Source organism: Berghia stephanieae, chromosome 2 (assembly GCF_034508935.2).
Source record: "Berghia stephanieae isolate SIO BIC M18660-M18661 chromosome 2, UCSD_Bste_1.3, whole genome shotgun sequence".
Lineage (NCBI taxonomy): Eukaryota > Metazoa > Mollusca > Gastropoda > Nudibranchia > Aeolidiidae > Berghia > Berghia stephanieae.
The window spans coordinates 28696732-28724231 of NC_088361.1; the positions used below are offsets into that span (position 1 = coordinate 28696732).

General features: G+C 37.5%; 1 protein-coding gene across 3 annotated transcripts in view; it reads right to left on the bottom strand.

Annotated features, from left to right (window-relative positions):
- Positions 1–27500, bottom strand: part of LOC144964651 (opioid-binding protein/cell adhesion molecule homolog) — a 68487-nt gene that overhangs the window by 32143 nt on the left and 8844 nt on the right. For 2 of the 3 annotated variants that reach the window (XM_078899141.1, XM_078899142.1), the window contains exons 2-4: positions 6813–6991; positions 1333–1451; positions 1–191 (exon numbers count right to left, since the gene is read on the bottom strand). The exon at positions 1–191 is cut by the window's left edge and continues 20 nt beyond it. In XM_078899141.1, the coding sequence (XP_078755267.1) occupies positions 1–191; positions 1333–1451; positions 6813–6921 (419 nt within the window). In that variant the 5' untranslated portion in view covers positions 6922–6991. Of the gene's footprint in view, positions 192–1332; positions 1452–6812; positions 6992–7698; positions 8247–9826; positions 10128–27500 lie in introns of those variants that run through there. The other variant, XM_078899143.1, reaches the window with a different exon arrangement.

Below are 27500 nucleotides of genomic sequence, written 5' to 3' on the forward strand. Positions count from 1 at the left end.
ATGACTTCTTTCAGAGGAAACGATCCGCTTACTCGGCATTGGTATTCACCCGAGTCCGCAATCCCTACATTTTTTATAGTCAGTACATTGGTCTTGGCGAGGTTGGCTACTCGGTACTTATCCGAGTTTGGGTGGAATCTAATGGTACCAACTGAAATAGGGTACGGGTCTGAGAGTCGAGACCAGATGATCTGGAATTAAAATAAGAAAAAAGAGTCAATGAAACAAAAACAGGATAATAAACATAATGACAATAATACCGTAACGAAATGGATGAGATTATTATTATTATTATCATTATTATTATTATTATTATTATTATTATTATTATTATTATTATTATTATTATTATTATTATTATTATTATTATTATTATTGTTATTATTATTATTATTATTATTATTATTATTATTATTATTATTATTAGTAGTAGTAGTAGTAGTAGTAGTAGTAGTAGTAGTATTAGTAATAGTAGTAGTAGTAGTAGTAGTAGTAGTAGTAGTAGTAGTAGTAGTAGTAGTAGTAGTAGTAGTAGTACTATTATTATTATTATTATTATTATTATTATTATTATTATTATTATTATTATTATTATTATGATGGTGATGATGATGATGATGATGATGATGATGATGATGATGATGATGATGATGATAATTGATTATGATGATTATTATTATTATTATTATTATTATTATTATTATTATTATTATTATTATTATTATTATTATTATTAATATTATTATTATTACTATTATTATTATTACATTTCTTCTTCGTTTTCTTCTTCTTCTTCTTCTTCTTCTTCTTCTTCTTCTTATTATTATTATTATTATTATTATTATTATTATTATTATTATTATTATTATTATAAGCATTTTTTAAATTATCATCATCATCATCATCATCATCATCATCATCATCATCATCATCATCATCATCATCATCATCATCATCATTATCATTATTATTATTATTATTATTATTATTATTATTATTATTATTATTATTATTATTATTATTATTATTATTATTATTATCATTATTAAATTATAGTAGTAGTAGTAGTAGTAGTAGTAGTAGTAGTAGTAGTAGTAGTAGTAGTAGCCGTGCTAGTTGTTGTGGTAGTAGTAGTAGTAGTAGTAGTAGTAGTAGTAGTAGTAGTAGTAGTAGTAGTCGTAGTAGTAGTAGTAATAGTAGTAGTAGTAGTAGTAGTAGTAGTAGTAGTAGTAGTAGTAGTAGTAGTAGTAGTAGTAGTAGTAGTAGTAGTAGTAATGCTTAACAGTGATGAAGGTCATAATTTAGTGTGGTAAACTCTATATGACAACGCACCCGTCTCCGTCCAAGGTCTTGAACGATACAAGACAGTATGGCGTGGCCATCTTGGATCTTGTGTGTGATCCGAATTTCTTCCTCTGGGTTGGGTGGGGGTGGTGGTGCTTCTGATGACACTGGAAGCAATTAAAATGAAACACAATTGAAGAAGAAGATCATCACCATCACAATTATCATCATCGTCATCATCATCATCATCATCATCATCATCATCATCATCATCATCACCATCATCATCATCTTCATCACCATCATCATCATCATCATTACCGCACACCTGCATCACGTTATTGGCAAAAGAAGAATTATTACCTCAATTCTTACGTGACCGCTTTTATTTTCATGTCCATTCTGTAATCTTTCTACCTCTTCCAACAAATAAACTCCACATATATTTTAGCTTAAACCTCTCTATGTTTCCCGAGGGCTCCTGCATAATGCTTGCCTGGTAATACAATTCAAGATTGATGGTTTCTACTGGGTCTGAATACGACCCAGTTACAAACATATTCTAATTCTTAGATTTGAAAGATTCTATTGACTAGAGAGATATTCCACCTGCGGCTAATCTAATCCCATTATCTAGTCCGTATAAAATTTCAATTTAAGAAAATTTAGGAAAAAATAACTTTTCTCCAATTCTGAATGAATTTGATCGAGACAAAAAGCGATAGTACGTATATCGGCTTGTACTGGTAGCTATAAATTATGTGAACCTTTGGACTGATTTCTGTTCGTTACTGCGGAGAATGAATATGCAATTCCTTACATTGCAAAAGACTGTATGTTTGTCTTTCTTATCATTTCAATTTTAAGTTGATTTTAAGGAGACCGATTTATTCCAAAAGTATACCGTTTCGAGACGATGGGTCAGAAGCAAATTTAAAAAAAAAAGACGAGAAGCAAAAGTGGGCGGGCCTGAAAGAGGTAACCACATATACAGGATTGGAAAACATCTCTAATTATTACTAATGGGTCCAAGCAAGACTGAAATCTCGACATCTCTTGAGATAAGTTTCCTTACAAAATTCCTTTAGGTGGATGCATCATCTCCTTGGAGCAGATACTGAATTTCAAGGTCGGTTGAAGGCAATTTCCGAATTTCAAGGTCGGTTTGAAGTCAGTCTCCTAATTTCAATGTCGTTTTGAACTTAGTCTCCGAATTTCAAGGTCGGTTTGCACTTAGTCTCCTTGCATTAGCGGGACCCTGCAAAGTCGTTCATTTGCAACTGTTGGAAAACTGCATTGATACGCTATTTGGTTGGAGGTTTCATGAATTTTATATCAATAGTGTGGATGAGCTTTTGCCAGTTTGGACAGAGGGCCAAGGTGGTGTAATGTTAATTTCGTATGTTAATCACGCTACTGCTGAAATCAGTGATGGTGTTTATAATATTCCTGGTCCTGATAAAATTGATGCTAGTGATAGCAATACTGATGACTTCGACGACGACGACAATGATGATGATGTTGTTGCTGTTGTTGTTGTTGTTGATGATGATGATGATGATGATGATGATGATGATGATGATGATGGTGATGATGATGAAGATGATGGTGATTATGATTATTAATACCATTACCATGACAATTTTGTGATTTTCATAACATCTGTCCACGACAGCTTTCTCAGACTTATCTGTCATAGATCTCTCTAATCAAAATAGTAAGATTAAAAAATGTTTCAATAATTGCAGTACGCCCCAACCCCCACCCCTCCCTTCTCCTTTAACATCTCTCCTCTCTAGCTCCTCCTTCTGACACCCCTCCCATACCACTCCCCCCCCCTCACCCCACCTCATTCCATATGAAATCGTTATCAACAAATCAAACTGTTATTTTTCTCGGCCAGAATCGCTTCGTTCCAAGAAATACCACCGTACACAAACAAATCACTTTTTTTTCATTTGGCAGAAAACTTTTACAACAAAAATGCATCTGTTAAGATGTACCTCAATGGCAAAAATTCTCAAATCAGAGGCTTCTTGGCAGTCTCGGGTCTTAAAATCTTTGATTAGTGAATAGTTATCTAGATCGATATTTGGAGCAAAAGTTCAAAGGGCAAATTTGACAAACAAGTGTTTCGTTGGAGAGTTACAGTATGGCCATATTTTAATCAATCGAATGCCCGGGGCGTCGGCTGGCAGTCTGAACAGTATTTCATTTCCTTTGGTACCGTGTGGATTGGCGGCTCGTGTGTCTTTTACAAAGGTTGGGAGGAACAATCTTGATTTTTATAATTGGCATTACCCTGATCGTTGTTGTAGTTGAGGTCGTCGTTTTATCGCTCTCGTCGTTGTCTTCGTCGTTATCTTCGTCGTCGTCGTTGTTGTTATTGTCCTCGTCGTTGTTGAAGTAATATTTTTGTCAACATCTTCATTCTCTTTTACCACGACATTCTCCTCTTCCTCAACTTCTCTCCTTCTCTTTCTCCACCACTATCACCACCATCACCACCACTAACACCACCACCACCACCACCACTACCACACTAACACCACTACCACCACCACCACCAATACCATCACCACCACTAACACCACCAATAACACCACTAACACCACTCACCTCTTCTTCAACTTCTCTCCTTCTCTTTCTCCACCACTATCACCACCACCACCACCACCACTAACACCACCCCCACCACCACCACTACCACACTAACACCACTACCACCACCACCACCAACACCATCACCACCACTAACACCACCAATAACACCACTAACACCACCACCACCACCACCACCACCACCACCACCACTAACACCACCACCACCACTACCACCCTAACACCACCACCACCACCACCACCACCACCACCACCACCACCACCACCACCATCACCACCACTAACACCACCAATAACACCACTAACACCACCACCACCACCACCACCACTAACACCACCACTAACACCACTAACACCACCACCACCACCAACATTACCACCCTAACACCACCACCACCACCACCACCACCACCACCAACACCATCACCACACTAACACCATCAATAACACCACTAACACCACCACCACCACCACCACTAACACCACCACTAACACCACTAACACCACCACCACCACCACCACTAACACCACCACTAACACCACCACTAACACCACCACTAACACCACCACTAACACCACTAACACCACCACCACCACCACTAACACCACCACTAACACCACTAACACCACCACCACCACCACTAACACCACCACTAACACCACCACTAACACCACTAACACCAACACCACCACCACCACTAACACCACAACTAACACCACCACTAACACCACCACTAACACCACCACTAACACCACTAACACCACCACTAACACCACCACCACCACCACCACTAACACCACCACTAACACCACCACTAACACCACCACTAACACCACCACTAACACCACCACTAACACCACTAACACCAACACCACCACCACCACTAACACCACCACCACTAACACCACCACTAACACCACTAACACCAACACTAACACCACTAACACCACCACTAACACTACTAACACCACCACTAACACCACTAACACCACACAACCCCCACCACACTAACACCACCTAACACCACCACCACACACCACACTACCACACCAACACCACCACCACACAAAACCACCACCCACCACCACCAACACCACACCACACTAACACCATCATAACACCACTAACACCACCACCACCACCACCACTAACACCACCACTAACACCACAACACACCACCACCACCACCACTAACACCACCACTAACACCACCACTACACCCATAACACCACCCCTACACCACACACCAACACCACCACCACCACACACCACACCACCACCACCACAACACCATCACCACCTACACCCACCACCACACCCACCACACCACACCACCACACACCACCACCACCACCAACACCATCACCACTACACCACCACCACCACCACCACCACCACCACCACCACCACCATCACTAACACCACTAACACCACCATCACCACCAGCAGCAGCAATATTATCCCAACATCCATCATCATTGCCACACTAGAGTGAGGTATGAGTGAATATCTTTGCGCACTATGGTGAGATTCGAACCCAGGACTTTCATGTCGCAAGACGAGTTTCATACATCATTACCACAAAGCCACGGATAGCCGTTTGAGATTTTCTAATATTCATTCATTAACAAAATTGTTTATTTCACTGAAAATTAATTATCTGGAGTGATCTCTATAACATAATTGGTTCTCTCGGACAGGCAAAGAAAAAATTAGAAAAGTCAATTTTTTGTGACTTAAAATGTTGTCCATCAAAAATAAAAATTATATCAAAATGATCAAGAATTACCAGCTCAGGCAATCCATCCATCCATCCATCCATCCATCCATCCATCCATCCATCCATCCATCCATCCATCCATCCATCCATACATACATACATACATACATACATACATACATACATACATACATACATACATACATACATATAAAATAATAAAATAATAAATAAATAATAAATTCCCTTTATTCATCCCTAAGGGGACATTTTTCTTTAGGGTCTATTCCAAGGGAAGACTGGAATAACCCAGGCGTCAGCCGCAGTGCAGCGCCGCAAAGTGCGCTAAGGCGAGGTGACTTGCTCAAGGCCACACAACGCGGCGGGTAGTCGAACTCGGTACCTTTCGGGTACGAAGCAAAGACCATACCGCTGAGCCACGCTGTCCCACGCTGTCACATACATACATACATACATACATACATACATACATACATACATACATACATACATACATACATACATACATATCCGTCCGTCCGTCCGTCCATCCGTCCGTCCGTCCGTCCGTCCATCCATCCGTCCGTCCGTCCGTCCATCCATCCGTGCGTCCGTCCGTCCGTCCATACATACATACATCACACATCAAAATACAACACGCAAGCTTTGTACTCGTATGACTGAATTCTATTTTAATAAGTCTTTATTTTAAAAGCCTTTTGGACATCCTTGGTCTGGAACTGAAAAAGCCAAAGATGAATTATCTTTTGAAGACCCCTGATGTGTCATTCGGGTCTATAAACATAATATAGAGATGACATGGGGAGGGAGGGGGACGCATGGCACAGTGGCATGTTCTTTGTTTCGTAGCTAAAAAGTACCAAGTTCGAATCCCTCGCGCTCTGAGACTTGGGCCTTTTTACTTCGCTCTAAATCGCTTTTGGCTCAGCAATGCTGGCGCGTGGGTTTTTCCAGTCATCCTTTGAATAGACAATGAAGAAACCCCCCCCCCCCCCCCTTGTGGAGGAATGAAGGGGATTTTGTTTCCCATTTATCATCTTTATATTTTATTTCAGAATTATTGAAAATTGTCTATTCCTGGCTTTCAAATTATGTTTTTCAAAAAAGCGTAGCTAATTGACAAGCAAACCAAATTGTCTACAATTGATTTTGATGTATTCTTACCGAATCCAATTATGGACGCCAAGGCCACAACAAATCCCAAGAAGAACGTTTTGGTGGACAATGCCTCAGGGCACTTCCGGGTATTGAAATCACATGGGCACTTTCCCATGATTCCTCTCCACTTTCTAGATCCTTCCGCTTGACGGTAAAGGATTTAAAAAATATGGAAAACGTCTCTCCTGGAATAAAAGAAACGAAATAAAACAATTGTGAGCGATAACAATGGTGGATTAGATTGAATGATGGTATGCAGTATGAAAAACAAAGAAACAAATAATGTTCAAACGCACACACACACACACACACACACACACACACACACACACACACACACGCCCACATAATGATTAGTGAGAAATATAGAAAGGGATTGGAGAGGGTGATTGAGAGGAAGGATACGGTGACAGATGGCATTTAAATGAAAAATAAATGGTCAGCATTAAACAGAGCATTCCTGCATCTTTCCATGTGCCTAGTGCTCTCATCAATCATCCATCTATTCCTCTTGAACATCACATCGCAGAAAATGTCCAATTCTTATAGTACAACGTTCCTATTAAGAGTCTTTTTGTACTAGTACTAGCAATCAAATTATATACATCATCCCTTATATCCTGAGTCGAATTTGTAAAGTCTTTTACCAAGGACTCAATAGGCTTCAACAGTCGTGAAGTCACTTCCTTCGTAATGACGCATATTAACTTAATAACTGGTTCTAAACTATCGGAACAATGGCGGATGCCCTTATGAAATACTTCTCCGACGAGCATACAAGTGTATACAGAGGAGAAAAACATTATAAATCTGATCATGTTTTGACTTTTCTACATTCTGATCAAATGACTTTTGTGAAAAAAATCTAGCCAGCATGAAGAATAAAAAGTACCGATTTTCTTTGTTTAGAACCAAGCTGCTCGTTGCTGGGCGGACGTGACATGAGACTATTGAATCCTATTGCAGAGGCAGAAAACCGAATAATTTCACAATCGTAACCTGTAAAGTCAAACGACAATGACCAAGGTAAATGTCAACCTTTAAATATTCATCCATCTATTAATGTCGACAATCATAATATTTACTTATGTTTACCAAATCGGTGGGAAACTGCCTCAATACAGAATTATAGTGGCGTTATTTAGATGTTAAAAAATTAATTGACTGTCATAAATATAAGACTGAGGTCAAGTTTTCATTTTTTAAAATGAGAATAAGTACTATAATCCCTTAAATTGACCAATCCCCCTCCTCCCAACCCCACTCCCGAAAACAATACAAACAAAACAAAATTATAATAAAACAAAACAAAAATAAATATAACTGCTTCAAAAAAAAAGAACAAAATACCAAAACACGGAACGTTTCGGGCTCAAAACCCTTCTTCAGGCAACAGCATTTTGTTTATTTTTTAATTCAGAAAAGTGAGTGGAGCAGGCACTTATGTTGGTAACAACAAGATATGAAGTGAATAGAGAAGTGCCAGAAGACAATAGAGAATAAAAATTTTCGCGGCGTGGTGGGTTTGAACCTGCGACCTTATTGGTACGACAATCCGCCTGGCAGTGAGAGCGGGCTCTACCGTGTGAGCTATCCACGAACACAAAAATATTCGTTCAAACTCAAAGTCATTACTAGATCCCTCTCCACCACTTCTTGAGACGCGATCGTTGTACACCACCATCGCAATAATTTTGACCAGCAGTTAAGCTTAATAGCCAATATTCTCAACACAAACATATAACATAGAAACGATTGAGACATTGAGTATGCTCCGGTGTATGGTGAATTTTTTAATTCAGAAAAGTGAGTGGAGCAGGCACTTATGTTGGTAACAACAAGATATGAAGTGAATAGAAAAGTGCCAGAAGACAATAGAGAATAAAATTTTTTTTCGCGGCGGTGGTGGGGTTTGAACCTGCGACCTTATTGGTACGACAACTCCGCCTGGCAGGTGAGAGCGTGGCTCTACCGTGTGAGCTATCCACGAACACAAAAATATTCGTTTCAAACTCAAAGTCATTACTAGATCCCTCTCTCACCCACTTCTTGAGACCGCCGATTCGTTCGTACACCACCATCGCGAATAATTTTGACCAGCAGTTAAGCTTAATAGCCAATATTCTCAACACAAACATATAACATAGAAACGATTGAGACATTGAGTATGCTCCGGTGTATGGGGTGAATTTTTTAATTCAGAAAAGTGAGTGGAGCAGGCACTTATGTTGGTAACAACAAGATATGAAGTGAATAGAAAAGTGCCAGAAGACAATAGAGAATAAAAAATTTTTTCGCGGCGGTGGTGGGGTTTGAACCTGCGACCTTATTGGTACGACAACTCCGCCTGGCAGGTGAGAGCGTGGCTCTACCGTGTGAGCTATCCACGAACACAAAAATATTCGTTTCAAACTCAAAGTCATTACTAGATCCCTCTCTCACCCACTTCTTGAGACCGCCGATTCGTTCGTACACCACCATCGCGAATAATTTTGACCAGCAGTTAAGCTTAATAGCCAATATTCTCAACACAAACATATAACATAGAAACGATTGAGACATTGAGTATGCTCCGGTGTATGGGTGAATTTTTTAATTCAGAAAAGTGAGTGGAGCAGGCACTTATGTTGGTAACAACAAGATATGAAGTGAATAGAAAAGTGCCAGAAGACAATAGAGAATAAAATTTTTTTTCGCGGCGGGTGGGGTTTGAACCTGCGACCTTATTGGTACGACAACTCCGCCTGGCAGGTGAGAGCGTGGCTCTACCGTGTGAGCTATCCACGAACACAAAAATATTCGTTTCAAACTCAAAGTCATTACTAGATCCCTCTCTCACCCACTTCTTGAGACCGCCGATTCGTTCGTACACCACCATCGCGAATAATTTTGACCAGCAGTTAAGCTTAATAGCCAATATTCTCAACACAAACATATAACATAGAAACGATTGAGACATTGAGTATGCTCCGGTGTATGGGGTGAATTTTTTAATTCAGAAAAGTGAGTGGAGCAGGCACTTATGTTGGTAACAACAAGATATGAAGTGAATAGAAAAGTGCCAGAAGACAATAGAGAATAAAAAATTTTTCGCGGCGGTGGTGGGGTTTGAACCTGCGACCTTATTGGTACGACAACTCCGCCTGGCAGGTGAGAGCGTGGCTCTACCGTGTGAGCTATCCACGAACACAAAAATATTCGTTTCAAACTCAAAGTCATTACTAGATCCCTCTCTCACCCACTTCTTGAGACCGCCGATTCGTTCGTACACCACCATCGCGAATAATTTTGACCAGCAGTTAAGCTTAATAGCCAATATTCTCAACACAAACATATAACATAGAAACGATTGAGACATTGAGTATGCTCCGGTGTATGGGGTGAATTTTTTAATTCAGAAAAGTGAGTGGAGCAGGCACTTAAAAATTTTTTTATTCTCTATTGTCTTCTGGCACTTTTCTATTCACTTCTATCTTGTTGTTACCAACATAAGTGCCTGCTCCACTCACTTTCTGAATTAAAAAATTCACCCCATACACCGAGCATACTCAATGTCTCAATCGTTTCTATGTATAATTTGTGTTGAGATATAATTGGCTATTAACTAACTCGCTGTCAAAATTTTCGCGATGTGTGTACAACGAATCGGCGGTCTCAAGAAGTGGGTGCAGAGAAGAGATCTAGTAATGACTTTGAGTTTGAACGAATATTTTTATGATCGATGGATAGCTCATCGACGTAGAGCCACGCTCTCACCTGCCAGGCGGAATTTTTAGTACCGAAAAGGTCGCAGTCAACCCACCACGCCGCAAAAATTTTTTATTCTCTATTGTCTTCTGGCACTTTTCTATTCACTTCATATCTTGTTGTTACCAACATAAGTGCCTGCTCCACTCACTTTTCTGAATTAAAAAATTCACCCCATACACCGGAGCATACTCAATGTCTCAATCGTTTCTATGTTATATGTTTGTGTTGAGAATATTGGCTATTAAGCTTAACTGCTGGTCAAAATTATTCGCGATGGTGGTGTACGAACGAATCGGCGGTCTCAAGAAGTGGGTGAGAGAGGGATCTAGTAATGACTTTGAGTTTGAAACGAATATTTTTGTGTTCGTGGATAGCTCACACGGTAGAGCCACGCTCTCACCTGCCAGGCGGAGTTGTCGTACCAATAAGGTCGCAGGTTCAAACCCCACCACCGCCGCGAAAATTTTTTTTTATTCTCTATTGTCTTCTGGCACTTTTCTATTCACTTCATATCTTGTTGTTACCAACATAAGTGCCTGCTCCACTCACTTTTCTGAATTAAAAAATTCACCCCATACACCGGAGCATACTCAATGTCTCAATCGTTTCTATGTTATATGTTTGTGTTGAGAATATTGGCTATTAAGCTTAACTGCTGGTCAAAATTATTCGCGATGGTGGTGTACGAACGAATCGGCGGTCTCAAGAAGTGGGTGAGAGAGGGATCTAGTAATGACTTTGAGTTTGAAACGAATATTTTTGTGTTCGTGGATAGCTCACACGGTAGAGCCACGCTCTCACCTGCCAGGCGGAGTTGTCGTACCAATAAGGTCGCAGGTTCAAACCCCACCACCGCCGCGAAAAATTTTTTATTCTCTATTGTCTTCTGGCACTTTTCTATTCACTTCATATCTTGTTCTTAGCATTTTGTTTAATACTTTTTACAGTCCACAGCTTCTAGCAGCTTAGTATCACTTTGACTTGTAATAAAATAAAATAACATTTCAGATTCCTACGTTAAGGTTCCATTTTCGGCACCACCTGCGGGTATCAAATTGTTTAGCACTAGCACTGAGTTCTTTAAAGATGCACTGCAGACCAACGAACGGAAAGTACCAAAATTGTTTTCTCTTTCTTTTATCTATTTCTATACAAGATAGAAGGAAATGCATAGCGAAAACTTAAAAATAAAACATTGTAAAATGGGAGAGATAGGAAAATAGAGAGTGTTGGAGCGAATGGCAGATAGAAAGAAATAGAGAGGGAGAAAGATAGAGAGAGAGAGAGAGAGAGAGAGAGAGAGAGAGAGAGAGAGAGAGAGAGAGAGAGAGAGAGAGAGAGAGAAGACCTATGTAAATAATTGTATCAGTGTAAAATTAATTTCCTGGAATGGATGAAAGTATTGATTATTCTTTCTGATGTAACTAGAACGAAACAAAGGGGAGTTTAATTCAGAACGAGACAAAACGAGATTTTTTAATTCTAAAGACTCGAAATGGATAGGAAATTATATTAGATATTGAAATATTTGTCCTTGGAATTAATTGGAATCTTATGAAGGTTACGTTTGTCACGTTGACAGCAGCTATGCTACAACGACGATAACTAAGAAGAAGAAGAAGAAGAAGAAGAAGAAGAAGAAGAAGAAGAAGAAGAAGAAGAAGAAGAAGAAGAAGAAGAAGAAGAAGAAGAAGAAGAAGAAGAAAGAAGAAGAAGAAGAAGAAGAAAAGAAGAAGAAGAAGAAGAAGAAGAAGAAGAGAAGAAGAAGAAGAAGAAGAAGAAGAAGAAGAAGAAGAAGAAGAAGAAGAAGAAGAAGAGGAAGAAGAAGAAGAAGAAGAAGAAGAAGAAGAAGAAGAAGAAGAAGAAGAAGAAGAAGAAGAAGAAGAAGAAGAAGAAGAAGAAGAAGAAGAAGAAGAAGAATGTTTGCTGGTTTCTACGATTGTACGAATATCACAAATCACACCAACTCTTCCGCACAAGTATATAGTGCGGCTATGTGGTCTTGTGGTATGACACTCGCTTTCGGATAGGAAGGTCCTGGGTTCGAGGCTCGCTCGGCGCATAGTTGACTCCTTGGAAAAGGCTCTTTACTCACAGTCTCTCACCGGAAACGATTTAAAATAAGTACCTGACCGTTAACAGCTTTGTCTCTGTCCGAATAAAAAATTGTAATATCGCCTAAAAGGCGTCATGTCCCGTCCAAAATGCTAAGTGTTGCTGTTGGTCAAGGACCCCTTGTAAATCGTGTTGAGCACGTTTAGTGCATTTTGCGCTATATAAAAGCTCAATTTTTGTTTTCATTTTTAAGTATTAACGCTTCGATGAAAGTCCCGTGTGTCCCCGTCGTGAAATCATCAATTTTATCACTCATCAAGGGACATAACTAGGCAGCAAATGCGTTCACCCAGTAGGCAACAATGTCCCATTTATTTGAAATTGAGTCAGGAAAAATGTGTATAACTGATCCTCAGGTCTATATTATTCTGATATGGAACTTCGACTTGGTAGATTTTTCTCAAGAAAAATTATGAAGATACAATCTGACAACGCTTAGACAAATAACAGAACGCCTGAGACAAATAAGAGGTGGGGAATTTAAGCAGAATTTGTGTTGACTTTAAGCGTGTTGACTTTATGCAAATTCCATTGAATTTCAAATATGTAGCTTATAGTATCAAAGTGTGTTTATGTCTGAGTGATTTTGGTACTGAGATTTGAATTTATAGTTTTAGAATATCAATAATAAAAAGAACTTGTTATAACACTTTACTCCGCCTAAACAAGCACTAAAATCTTTACATGGACATAGGAATCATTAGAAGTAAAAAAACAAACAAAAACAAATATATTTACAAACAGATCATTAGTTGATTACACTCATTGACCAGCTGTCCTTCGGCGAATCTGTTATTAAAAATGTCAATGCCGCTCGACATTGGTTTCTATTTTGACACTCACCTAGACATGTACTACTCACACATAACAAAGTGCGGTCAGGCGGTTCATAGCGCTCTCCAAATGATATGCAGAATACGAAATTTTATTGATGACAAAACATGTAAAATACGTATCCATGTCCTTGTTACCAGGGCTTGGATTATTGTAACTCGCTGCTGTACGGCCTACCAAAAACATCGCTGAACAAAGCCTTGGGACCATAATATATACCGGTCCTTAAGTCACTACACTGGCTTCCAATAGAGAAAAGGATAATATACGTTATCTCGTGTTTGGTTAAAGTTGCCTTCTCCATACATCACCTGAATACTTTGAAATGCCTTGTGAGGGAACATAATATACCAACTCGATCTCTGCGATCCGCCAGTTCTTCGCTAATGAAGAAAAACATCCCAAGAAAAAAGTTTGCTTAGCGAGGTTTTGCATTTTCGGCTCCAATCGTATGGAATGTTTTGCCACCCAAAACCCGACAATTTGAAAGTCTTTTTAAAACCAATCTTTTTCATTCTGCTTATCGTGATTCTATGTTAACTCCGAACAAGATATCTGTGTGACTGTTATGGTAATTTTGTAGTCGAATGAATGAACTTGTGTGATCCAAAAAAAAACTATTGTAAAGACCTCTTACCACTAGATATATGTGAATATTGGCGTAATATCAAATAATAATAATAATAATAGTAATAATAATTTGGAACAAGTGGGTGTTTAAAATTTTTTTAAGGATAAGGATGACTTGGGGGAAATTAGTAGGACATTCCAACATCTTGGGATAAGTCCATCTGTTTTATTGATGGGAATGAGCAAGTTTTACAAAGTGCATAATTTTTAATTTTATAATTTAGATCCTTTTAATTTTCTATTCACTTTCTTGCTTTTGCCTAATATCAGCACGTTATCAGTTTAATATGTGGGTCAAATAGTCGATTTAAACTGTGTTTATGATTTTCTTAAATTTGTGCACGCAAAAAGTTGGTCGTAAAATATTAATTTCTTTCTACGGCTTGGTAGCGGTAGGGCAGTTGGCTTGTAACTTTTGTAGATCACATATTCGAATCCCGCCCTAGATAAAAAGCAAGGCGTTGAGTCCTGGAAAAGGCATTTTTTGCTTGTGTTATACTCAGTTGGAAAATGAGACCCTGCCCGGTGACAGTGAGGTATATAATATATCAAAAATAATACTTTAATAGCGAGTTACAGGCTTCAGTACATATTATGTATGATATATACATACATACATACGAGTACATAGTATATGTAATATATTGGTGTGATTCAAAATCGACTCCATTGCATCTATATATATATATATATATATATATATATATATATATATATATATATATATATATATATATATATATATATATATATCATCATCATTCCCCAATCTACCACCTATCGGGCATCCTAAAGTTAAATGTTGATTCCAATCTTTCTGATCACGTGACCAAAGTCCCAATCGATTTTGTCCCTTTATTTTTGTCCCTGAGAAAGGTTGAGAGAGTCAAATAAATGTAACACTATAAAAGTGACGCGCCAGCCGATTGGTGGACGGGGAATTAGATTTCCTGGTTGATTACACCAGGAAGAATTCTTGTGTTTTAGAAGAAAGAAATCGACTTAAAGTCGTCTCATTCAGACGATGGTTGGATGTGTACCGTGTTATCTTTCCTCTTTAAATGACTTTTTTTTTAAAAAAGAGAGAGAGAAAAAAAAGCAGAGCTTACTGTATAGACCAGTTTCGTCTCAATTTCGGCTTACAAGATCACAACAAAATCAGCAACATTAATATTGATGTATATATATATATATATATATATATATATATATATATATATATATATATATATATATATATATGGCTCAGCGGTAGTCTTTGCTTCGTACCCGAAAGGTACCGAGTACGATTACCTGCCGCTGCGCTGTGTGGCCTTGAGCAAGCCACCTCGTCCTAGCTGAGTTTGCGGCGCTGCAGTGCGGCCTATACCTGGGTTATTCAGTCTTCTCTTGGAATAGACCCTAGAGACAAATTTCCCCTGTGGGATGATATATTATGCCAACTGACGACGTGGGTGAAAGCTACAGAAACATATGTTTTGGCCACATATAAGTGAGTGATCCCATTTATATTATATACATGTACATTATATGACCAATCGTCTCAGAACCGTGTTATGTCGGGGTGAACGTGATGCTTATAATAGGGCAGAGGAGTTGCGAACTCACACTTCTGATCTTCGAGTTCCAAAACCATTGGAAGTGTGTATGTAATCAGTCCTTCGGAGAACCACTAATGAATAGGTTAAATTTGGACTCATAAGGTGACATAACTATTTTAATTGCAGGATGAATAGGCGGATTCTTAGGATTACGGGACGTATAAGAGCGAGGGTGGATGATATTTATTTACAATCAGCATATATTTAGACTAGAAAATAAGATCTCTTCACTCTGATACCCGAAGATCAATTACACAAGGTACGTATCGAATCCTCCGAAAGAGTGGTTTTACACTTCCAATAAGATTTGAACCAGCTTTTTGACATCACACTTTTGTTCCCTCTCGAAGTTTAAGTTTCGTTTGTTATAGATAAGTCAAGATTGTGACTTCGTTAAAGACATTGACACCTCGTGACACCAGCCCCTTGTAAAGTGTTTAAGCGCGTTTAGTGGATATTACGTTATATTATGAATAAAAGATCAAAGCTCAAGTAAGCGTGTTCAAAACGCTTTACACGGGGTCCCTAGCCAACAGCAATACTAAACATGTAGGGCGAGACATGGCACTTGCGATATATGAATTTTAACTCAATTCTGATACATTTGGATATAGGCTAAGGCAATTTTCAGCACATTAGTCACCCCTTCATCATATCGTTTGGAGGCCATGAGTCAAATAGAAGCAGTTTAGTTTAACCACTCCATTCAGACATACTAGATTAATGTGGTTTGATTTGACTAGCAGATAGTAAATTTGTATTATGCGGCTATGTGGTCTTATGGTATGACAAGCGGCTTCGGATTGGAAAGGCCTCGCCTCTAGTCCCTCCCCGAGCGGCGAATAATTGGATTAAATAGTCTGATGTCACGTCGCCCAGCAACGGCGGCCATCGTGGTTCTAAACAAAGAAAATCGGTACGTTTTATACTTCATGCTGGCTAGAACTTTTCATATGTCATGTGATCAGAATGTATAAAAGTCAAAACATGATCATAACAATAATGTTTTTCTCTTCTGGATACACTTTTATGCTCGTTTGGAGAAATATTTCACAAGGGCGTCCGCCATTGTTCCGATAGTTTAGAGCCAGTTACTAAGTTACCATGCGTCATTACGAGGGAAGTGACGTCATGACTGGTGAATCGTATTGAGTCTTTGGAAAAAAGATTCTTTATATACGATCTCTCACCGTACTAAAGGTATAAAATGAGTAGCTGGCCGTTAACAGCTTTGCCTCTGTCGGAAAAAATTGATATCGACTAACAGGCGTCGTGTCTCTTCTTACATGTTAAGTGTTGCTGTTGGATATGGACCCATTGTAAAGCGCTTTGAGCACGTTTCGTGAAATTGTCTAGACAAAAGCTCAAGTTGTTTGTGTTTTTAATTATTGGTATTGAGTGACTACAGCAGCAACCAAATTCAGGACTGGATTCTCAGTATTGTGGCTTGTTGTTTTTTTTTTACTTTTGTGCTTTTGTGAGTTTGGTTCGTTCTTAGAAACCACCGAGCCGTAAAACAATAATTTTAAAATGTGTATTGTCCTCATGTTTGTCTTCATTGTAAGTAGTCATTCAGGGCCATGAGGCCCATGGAGCCGGAGTTTATCCCGGTTTCTATTTCTTGAGACGGAAAATAGCAATTGCTTGCTATTATTTTTATAAGACGCTAGACTATCGCAAAGTACTTTCAGCCAGATCTAACAAAAGCAAATAACCAATCACAGATAGGTGGACAGGAAGATCTGAAAAAATATCTCAACATCACTCGGGATCAAACTCGTTCCCTTTGCGTGTGAAGCGAGTGCTCTGCCTTCTGAATTATTGGGACTCCAGAGCTCACTGTGGTGGACAAAATTTAGGGACAGAATCTGTTGCACACGAATTTACCTAATATTGATTTCTTATATAACTCTGATCACGAGAAAATAAATGTTTGGTCACACCAAAGCTAATTCGATGTCAACCTGAAACAATCAAGGGAAGCAACCATCTTTTCAAATATAAATCTATATCACACACGCCTTCACACTGTTATAATATTACTAATTGATAATATGCGTTTAAGTACAATACTTTGCACTTTCTACATGGGCCCAAGACAACAGCCAAACACAATGGACGAGATATTTGAGACACTAAGGCACTATTACAAATTTCTTTTTTTTTGTACTTGCCAGGCTCTTATTTTACACCTCAATATCGAGGGAGAAGTTAAAAGTCTTTTCTAGAGACTCAACTTTGCATTGTCCAAAGTGGGACTCAAACCATGGACTTACATGTCACTACACGAGTGTTATTACTCTAGGCCACTAAGCCTCAAATATTGAACTGTGACAGCTGTAATGGGAGAGCTATTACGAAGAAAAAGGATGCTTAACGGGCGATTTGAACCATATAATATGGAAAATAAGTTCAATCTAACCTGTCGAGGGATTGAATGTATCATGCGACGAACATTGAGCATGTTAAATTCGTGGAATGCACTATATTATGTTTCAATTTTATTTTTACTTTACAAAGAAACGTAATATAAAATATTCCACGAATATCCGGTTTTAAGATGTATCCGGTTTTAAGATGCAAGAATTCGGAAGTTAGGATATACACATAAAAGGCCGGAAGTGAACGAGACGCATCTGGAATTATTATCTGAATTAGCATCAAAGTTCAATGCACTTTTTGTCTTTTTGGAATTTCAAAAAAGCAACCTTTGTATCGTCAACAGAGCTGCTGACCTCACAAATAGATATATATATATATAGACAGTGTAAGATTGTCAGAGTGTCTCAAACTAAAATTTGAAAATTCAACTCTTTGGCTATATCTCTTTTCAGCTCAGTTTTTGGCAAAGGGTAATTTGTTCTCGTTGTTTGTGTGAACGATGTATTTTGAAAGAATTATTTTAACTATAACGTGGGAATATCAAAGCAAATGAACTATAAAGCTCCAAAAATACTTTTAATTAAGATTAAGCTGTTGAACATCGTGTGAAATGCTCATAATTTATCTTAAAGATAGAGAGAGGGGACAATGAAATCATCTTTCGACGATGAAATATTGATATTTGATTTTTAAAAGATATATAATTTAAGAGTAAAGCGTATAGACGTCTATTCGAACAGAGGCTGAAAAATTCTACAAATATGTTGGTTTTTTTTTTAATTTGATAAAAGTTGGCAACCATGTCTTAATGACAAAGAATCTTACTCTGCAAGGTAGGTCAAGACCGGAACAGTTTGAGATGTAAAATATACATAGATACCATTTTATAGTTAATTCTATAACCAAATACTGTACCGGTCTCTGAAAAAATCTAAACACATTTTAAAAACCTTGATCAGAAAAATGATCCTTCAAATGTCGACCAAATAATATCCTCATCTTGTCAAAAACTCTCAAACCTGTTAAGAAGGACGAGTTTTCTAAAAATGTGTTGTCTTTTTCAGAGCACGACATTGTTGGAAGTGTTTGGGATGTGGATGGGGAGGGAATAGAATTTTGTGCTTGATTACCCTGTAGGTTGTCACAACAGGAGTCCTGGCCCTCGCACTCATTCTCTCATTCTTATTCATTATGCTCTTTATCGTCTGTTCATCCTCCATCTTTTCCTCTCTCACACCATTCTACTTTTTCTCTCCACCCCACCCTCTCTCTCTCTCTCTCTCTCTCTCTCTCTCTCTCTCTCTCTCTCTCTCTCCCCTCTCTATATATATATATATATATATATATATATATATATATATCTCTCTCTCTCTATATATATATATATATATATATATATATATATATATATATATATATATAGAGAGAGAGAGAGAGAGAGAGAGAGAGAAAGAGAGAGTGCTCGACAGTTTCTTAGAGCGAATTTTTGTTATCCTCATCTCATTTGGTTATTTCCTCCTACAACATAGAAACTCCAACTTGAAATGCATGAACAACATCGAAGACATGACAAACACATCCTCAATACCCATAACCAACAAAACGACACACTGAAAAAAACCCAATGCAACTGTATGAATAAAGCTTAAAGACTAATGCTCCCTCCAAGGCAAATGTTCCGAATCATGTATTTTATATAAAGCTTCTGTAACCCACACCAACACATACAGACAGGAAAACTACATCGGACTCATCGAGAGCCACTTCAAAACACGGTACAGTGGTACAACACACCTCAACCTTTAACACGACAAAAAAAAAAAGAACATCAAGTACTTTGAGCGAACACATCTGGAAATTAAAAGACTCAAGCACCCGATACAACATCACATGGGACATAGTCTCAAAACAAAGGAGTTATTCAGTAAACACAAAAAATGCAACTCATATCTAGAAGAGAAATATCACATAGTAAATAAAAACCTCCAACACGCCACACTAAACTGAAATAGGGAACTTTTCAATATATGCTTACACAGAAGAAACAGAAGAAAATTCTAACTGTCCACTACCCATAACGCAACTCAACGAAACACCCATAACCTTGGACGCCCTCCCCCCCAACACCACACCACACACAGTACACATACATACATATTCACACATTCGCAAGCACACATTCACACTGGCACACATACATGCGCAACAAACCTACATCCGAAAACAATATGAACACAACAGCATTCCTCCCGGACACTACTTTACAGAATACCTCCCTGAAGAATCCATCAAAATACCAGCGGATAGATGAAACAATGTTGTAGGAGGAAATAACCAAATGGGGTGAGGACATGGCCAACTAGAGTACTATAGTTACGTCATGGGTGAGGATAATAATAATAATAATAATAATAATAATAATAATAATAATAATAATAATAATAATAATAATAATGATAATAATAATAATAATAATAATAATGATAATAATAATAATAATAATAATAATAATAATAATAATAATAATAATAATAATAATAATAATAATAATAATAATAATAATATATATATATATATATATATATATATATATATATATATATATTTATATATGATATATATGCGAAAGGTATGAAAAGGTGTGAATGATACAGTAGTGCCAATTCTTGGGAAAGGCGACTCTTTCACATTCTCTCACATAGGTGTGAAATGAGTATTTGGCTGGTAACAGCATTGTCTACGTCGAAATAAAAAATAGTACGGCCTCACACGCTGTCTATCCCGTTCTACATGTTCAGTATTGCTGACCCCCTTATGAGCACATTTGATGGGATGGGGGGGGGGGGGGGGGGGGGGGGTCTCCCAAAAACTAATTTTCGCTGCGGTCACTCGTTTTGTTTCAAAGTCAAACGATGTCGATATACGATGGGTGACAATCGACGTGCGCATGTGTGTGACATGATTGCACAACTTCAGCTTCGACGTTCTTGGGTCTTGACACATATGGCCGCACTAGACTTGGTTGCGGAAAAGCACCTTACAGAAATAGATATTGTAAGATTCCTATATTTTTTTTTTTAAAAGGGTGTTATACAGAAAACTTGCACTGTGAAAGGAAACCTACAGGAGTACAAATGAATAATTGCGAAGTATATGATGAAACAGTGCGGAAGCTGGGATTCTCACTCCTATAGTTTTAAATGGACAGTAGCAAGTGCTTTATACACTTTGGTTAGGACAGCAGGCTATCCCAAAACACTTTCTGTCATATCTAGCAGACTCAGCTATCCAATTACTGCTGGGGGTTTAGAAAAAAATATTGACAGCACCCGGGATCAATACATGTCCCTTTGTTTGTGAGACGAGTGCTCTACCAGCTGAGCAATCGGAGCCTCCCAATTGTCTATAGTAATATATTCTCTTGATCAACTGATGTAAATTTACAAAGAAAAAGAGGGAACAAGTCACCGTATCTATTTTCAAGGATAGTGAGTGCTGGTTATCGATCGATACTCGAAATGTCTAGGCGATAATCTAATTGATACTAGCTACCATCGACTAGAGCCCACCTTGAGTTAGAATTTGGCGATAAACATATCCATTCGGAAGCTTTCTTTAAATTCTGAAGGTAAATATGTTATTGTAATTTTGTTCGTATTATTACCAAGTTTTCCAAGTTTATCTACTTTTATGCTTTCGCAAATAATTTACAAATTTTGATGGCAACATAACTGAAAAATACAAATCAATAGAAAAAATGGCAAATGATACCAGCAAAACACGATGGTAATACTAATGATAGTAGGAAAAATAATAATAGTTATAACCAAAAGATATACAACAATACTTACATTAATGATAATAAAAATAACTCAACAACAATAATAATAGAGCTAGTAATAATAATTGTGTTTTTGTAAATGAAGACCACAATAATACTCCATTCGTTAACAATAACGATAGGAATTACAAATAATATGTTATTTACTGATGTTTCCATTTCGGAAAATAAAACAACTGAAAATCTATTATCACTGAATGTGCAAGACATTGTTCAGGGTGATCTCATCCTCATTTACTCAGCGAAATTTCAATACAAATAACCCATCCCCTTTCCATGTTATTTGACAAAGTTCCATCACTTGGTGAAATTCCAGAAGATGTACGTGTCATTTATTTTTTTTAAAAGGTGCTATAGGCAAATGTGAGCCACCGTATTCGATCCTCGAACTGAAATAATAAGAAAGAAGAACTTTCAGGTTTTTTTTTGCAAAGTAAGAAATTGTATTTATTCTCCAACATAGCGAGTATGAATTAATCTCAAGTTTCGTATTTATGGCTATAAATTAAATTTCACGGTTGCTGGTATTGTACACTTCTCTATGTTTTGCTGTTGGATCAACGAAATAATGTTAAAAATGGACTAAATTATGGAAATTTGAAAGAAACATTCTGTAGAAATGTATTTCTGAGAAAAATGGCTTCAAAGTATACTATAAGGATCTGTAAAAGTGTGTATTAAACAGTGTCAGACAAAGAAGAGAGTAAATACAAGAAGAGGCTATCCAAAAAAAATAAATAAATGAGTAATAAATAAAAATCGACTGGAGATCAAACCTCAGGCCTCCTGATTACCGGTCAGACGTGCTATCATTACACCACAGAGTTGACTCGATCGTTGGGACGATTTAATGTCTATATACTTCAGGAGAGTGCAAGTTTCCGCTGTAAACCTTCGCTTCATCACAAAACACAAACATTGAACACAACAGGACGAGGACGAGTACAAGCCATTATAATATATCATTTCAATGTTTAAAAAGCCATCGGAAATAAAATTAATCAAAATGCAATTTTAATTTGTAAATTTTGTGAAAGTGAACAGCAATGAAAAAAACACAAGACTATCGAATTATTAGGAAACCCTAATGTTTCTAGGAAAGTCCCCAAAACATCTTATATTAGTCAAATCCGACGTGTACATATTATCAGGTCTGATATCCGAACGCAAATTATGGGCTTGACTTGACGTTGTAATGAATAACAATGTGGAATTGAATGTAAGCTTCAATTTAATTACGAAAACAGATAGAATGGACGTTTCGGTTTTCCCCATTATCAACAAATAGGATGAATGAAACACTATGAATGAGATGATGTGGTAGTCATGACTATCACATCATCATCAAGATGAAAGAAACACTACAAATGAATGAGATGATGTGATAGTCATGACTACCACATCATCTCATTCATAGTGTTTCATTCATCCTGTTTGTTGATAATGGGAAAACCGAAACGTCCATTCTATCTGTTTTCGTAAATAAATTGCAGCCTACATTCAATTTCACATTGCTATTTATTTCTTCGAGCTTCAAGCAACAACATTTACATTACGTTGTTGGAATGGAAAATATTTTGCCTTGATTTTAGTGCATTTCCATTACAACGCAATGAGCCCATAACAATTTGGGTCATCAGATCTGCTAATAAGTACACGTATGGTCGTATTTCAAAATTACTTCCAGCGACATGTGAAACATTTCCATTGAGCGCCCTACATCTAATTAATTCGTACACAACACCAGATGAAGTATAGAAGGAACGATGTTGACGTTACTCAGCTCTTTGTTAATATTTTAGACAGCCTGTCAGAGATAAATTATCAGTAAATTATACCAATCAGACTATAAACGTTAAATTTGATTGGCGGATGTTGTAAGCATTTTACCGAAACGGATAGCCTCAATAAGTTTTCTAACCAAAGCGAGAAAGGTGTTTTATCAGTGTATTACAGTGCTGTCAGTGACTTAGAGATTATGCTTCGATTACTGTACTCATCATGTCAACTTGGATATCCGCCAATATCCCAATGAAAGGCCATTGCTGTGATTAATCATTGTCTGCAATGGCCACCGACGATGATGACCATGACCATTGTCACCATCACCATCCGCATCATCGTCGTTGTCGCGTGCTCGTTGTCATCATCATCATCATCATCATCATCATCATCATCATCATCATCATCATCATCATCATCATCACCACCACCACCACCACTATCACCACCACTACCACCACGGTAACACACATTATCGACAATTCTATTGACTTTCGTCATCGCCAACTAGTGTCTCTTTCTCGTGGAATTGATCCTTCCCTGAATTCAGAAAGCCCATTGCGCTATGATATAATATTATTTCACCAGTAGCTCAATCTGCAATGGTGAGATAAGTGAACAGTAATACGAGTAAATCCGTCACTTCTTTTTTTTTACTACACTACCATGCCCATACTAACTTTGCGACCTATCACTGCGGCTAGTGCCTAGTAAAACTCGATCTTTACTCAAGATAGACCTAGAAGAAAATATTAAACTGAGGATGGATGAATTAATTTTTAAAATTTTATTTTCATTTTCAGATAAAAAGTAAATATTTTAAAAAAATTATAATCAGGATTACGATTTTTTTTTAGTTTTAGATCTACTAGCTCTATTAATTCTCATTAATTATTACAAAAGCCTCATGGCAAATTTCAAACGTCTAACTGGTTGGGTATGAGAATGGTAGGAAATATATGACAGCTATATATTTGAACAAAATCCCTAGAACATCCATAGTGCGTGAAAATTGGACTTCCGTACGTTGGAGTGAATGATTATTGCACAAATTTCCAGCAAAATAAGCAGAAAGGATGCAAGGTTTTTGTTATTATGCGCCATGTCGGTTGAAATAAAGTTACAAATCTCAAACTTGAAATGAACCTTTGGCAATGAATAAAGTTTTTTTTTATTCTTAAATGTAAGATAACTTTCTAATCCTTAAATAAAATTTTCATGATGCGCCTTTTTAGCGCAAGGCGGTAGATCTATGTCATGTATTACTTTTGGTGACATCATAGAGGTTGAAGATGACATTTTTGTAAAAAATGGTTTCGAATACAAAAATTTCGTACATCAACCCAGGTTCAACCCATAAAATGGTCTCCACGAGCCGATAGGCCCATGGGAAGTCGAAGTTTTTACCTGCTTTATATAGCGTAAAACGGACAACTTTGGATAGGACACGAATATACCACAAAGTACTTTCCGTATGATCTAACGGAACCTGCTACTTTATCACTGCTGGGTGGACCAGGGGGCGATGGGAAGGGAGGGGGGGGGGGGGGCGTCAGAAAATAATCTTGACTGCAAGCGGAATCGATCTCGGTCCCTTTGCGTATGAAGCGAGTTATCTACTAACAGAACTACCGGACCCCCAGTTTCAACCTATAGCAACCGGAAAAGTCAATTCTTGGAAGGATGGAAATCCCTTTCGACCCCGACACCAATCACGATAAATCTCTGTCTAGGAGGTCAGCATGAACCCCATCTCTAACCTTAACCGCCCTGTACTTTATTTGGATCGAACAATAGGTTGTAAAACTGATCGGGGAAGATAGACGTAATAGCTTGATAGATGGGGCAGTATATATGATAAATAAACAAGTAAGCCGAAAGATAATTAGATATGCGAGTAAGTAGATTGGTTGATATATATATATATATATATATATATATATATATATATATATATATATATATACATATATATATATATATATATATAATGAAATCCAAATAAATCTGTAGCGAGGATGAGATACGTTTGAAAGAAATTTGTAAGTCAAAGGAAAATAGATGCGAATAATATAGTAGTCTCTACACAGTTCATAGACATAGAGAGAGAGAGAGAGAGAGAGAGAGAGAGAGAGAGAGAGAGAGAGAGAGAGAGAGAGAGAGAGAGAGAGAGAGATGCAAAGAGTTTCATATGAAAATAATTTAGAAACCCTCCAATCACAAATACCAATAGGGTTTAAAGAGACCATTTCCAATGAGAATTCATAAGAAAGCAGGAATTCTACAGTAGTTTCTACGTACTACGGAGATTGTCTTTGAGAAAAAACGTCATATGGCACAGTAAATCTAAAATATTTAAATCCCTTCTTTAACAGATGGAATAAAGTCTTGTTACGAGTATATCGCCATGTTTGGAGCATGACAAAACTAGAGGTATATGTGTTTTATAGAGTGTTATAATACAATGTAAATAGGTCTCGGATCAGTTTAATGGAGTTCATAGTCGCCATTAACTTGGTGATAAGCGCTCTATGCGGTATAGCAGAGATCGGAATAGCGAGACTTCGTTGTATTTTTGTATTCATTAAATTATACTAGCATCCGCTTTTGGTCGAAGGTAAAGTTTTAAAAACATGTTTGTACTTTTATTTAAACAATAATTAAGGTTTTAAACTAATAACCTGTTTATGCATATAATTGGCCACCATTTCTCATTCTCTATTCAAACTTATTTTCTCTATTCAAAATTATTTTCTTCGCCACATTATGATAATGTATTCTGTATTTCATGCTAAATTCCTGTTTATCCATAAATTATAAGTGAAAATATTGTTTTGTCATAACAGTCATTGATTTTGTGTGTAATTCGTCTATACATCAGTCCAACATTTCAAATTACTACTAACAAATTTTAAAATATTATTATTTTTGGGCTCTCTTGGAAATCGTTGAAATTGTCTGGTATACGACTTTGGAACTCAGCCATCGAAGGGGACCATCTGGGATAACAATAACACAGACAGTCTGACTATTAGGGGATATAGTATTATTCTACCCCCCCCCCCCCCCCACACACACACACGCGCATAGACAGTAAAGCAAAAGTGATATCAAGTTGACAAAAAAAATTTGTGACGTCAGATTCTCAAGCGTTAAATTTAACTAAAACTAAAATAGGGCAGTTGACAAGTCGTATCATTTAAATATCTTTATACAAATGTTTTTAAGACAGACATAACTAAACAGAAACTTTTAACGTGTAGAGTAAAATGTTTGCTTTTTTCCTTTTCCACTCTTGCGTTTTGGAATCCGAACTTTTCGTCATCGCGTACTCGATTGTCTGGAATTCTAAAAGTGGGAAAACAAACAAAAAATACTTGATCTTGTATATAGCGCAATATCCACTAAACATGCTCAAAGCGCTTTACATTGTGTCCTTGGCCAACAGCAACATCTAACATATAGAACGTGACATGACACCTGTTGGCGATATTACAATTTTTTTTCGAATAGAGACAACGCAATTAACGGCCAGGTACTCATTTTACACCTGAATGCGGTGAGAGGATGTGAGTAAAGAGCATTTTCCAAGTACTAAACAATGCGGGTCGAATCCAGGACCTTCCGATCCGAGCGAAAGCGAATGTCATACCACAAGACCATAAAGCCGCACGAACTGCCGTGCTCTGGAACAATATGTATTTTAAAATTTGGCCAGAAAACTCGTCCTTCAAATATCGATCGATTTAAATGGCCCTC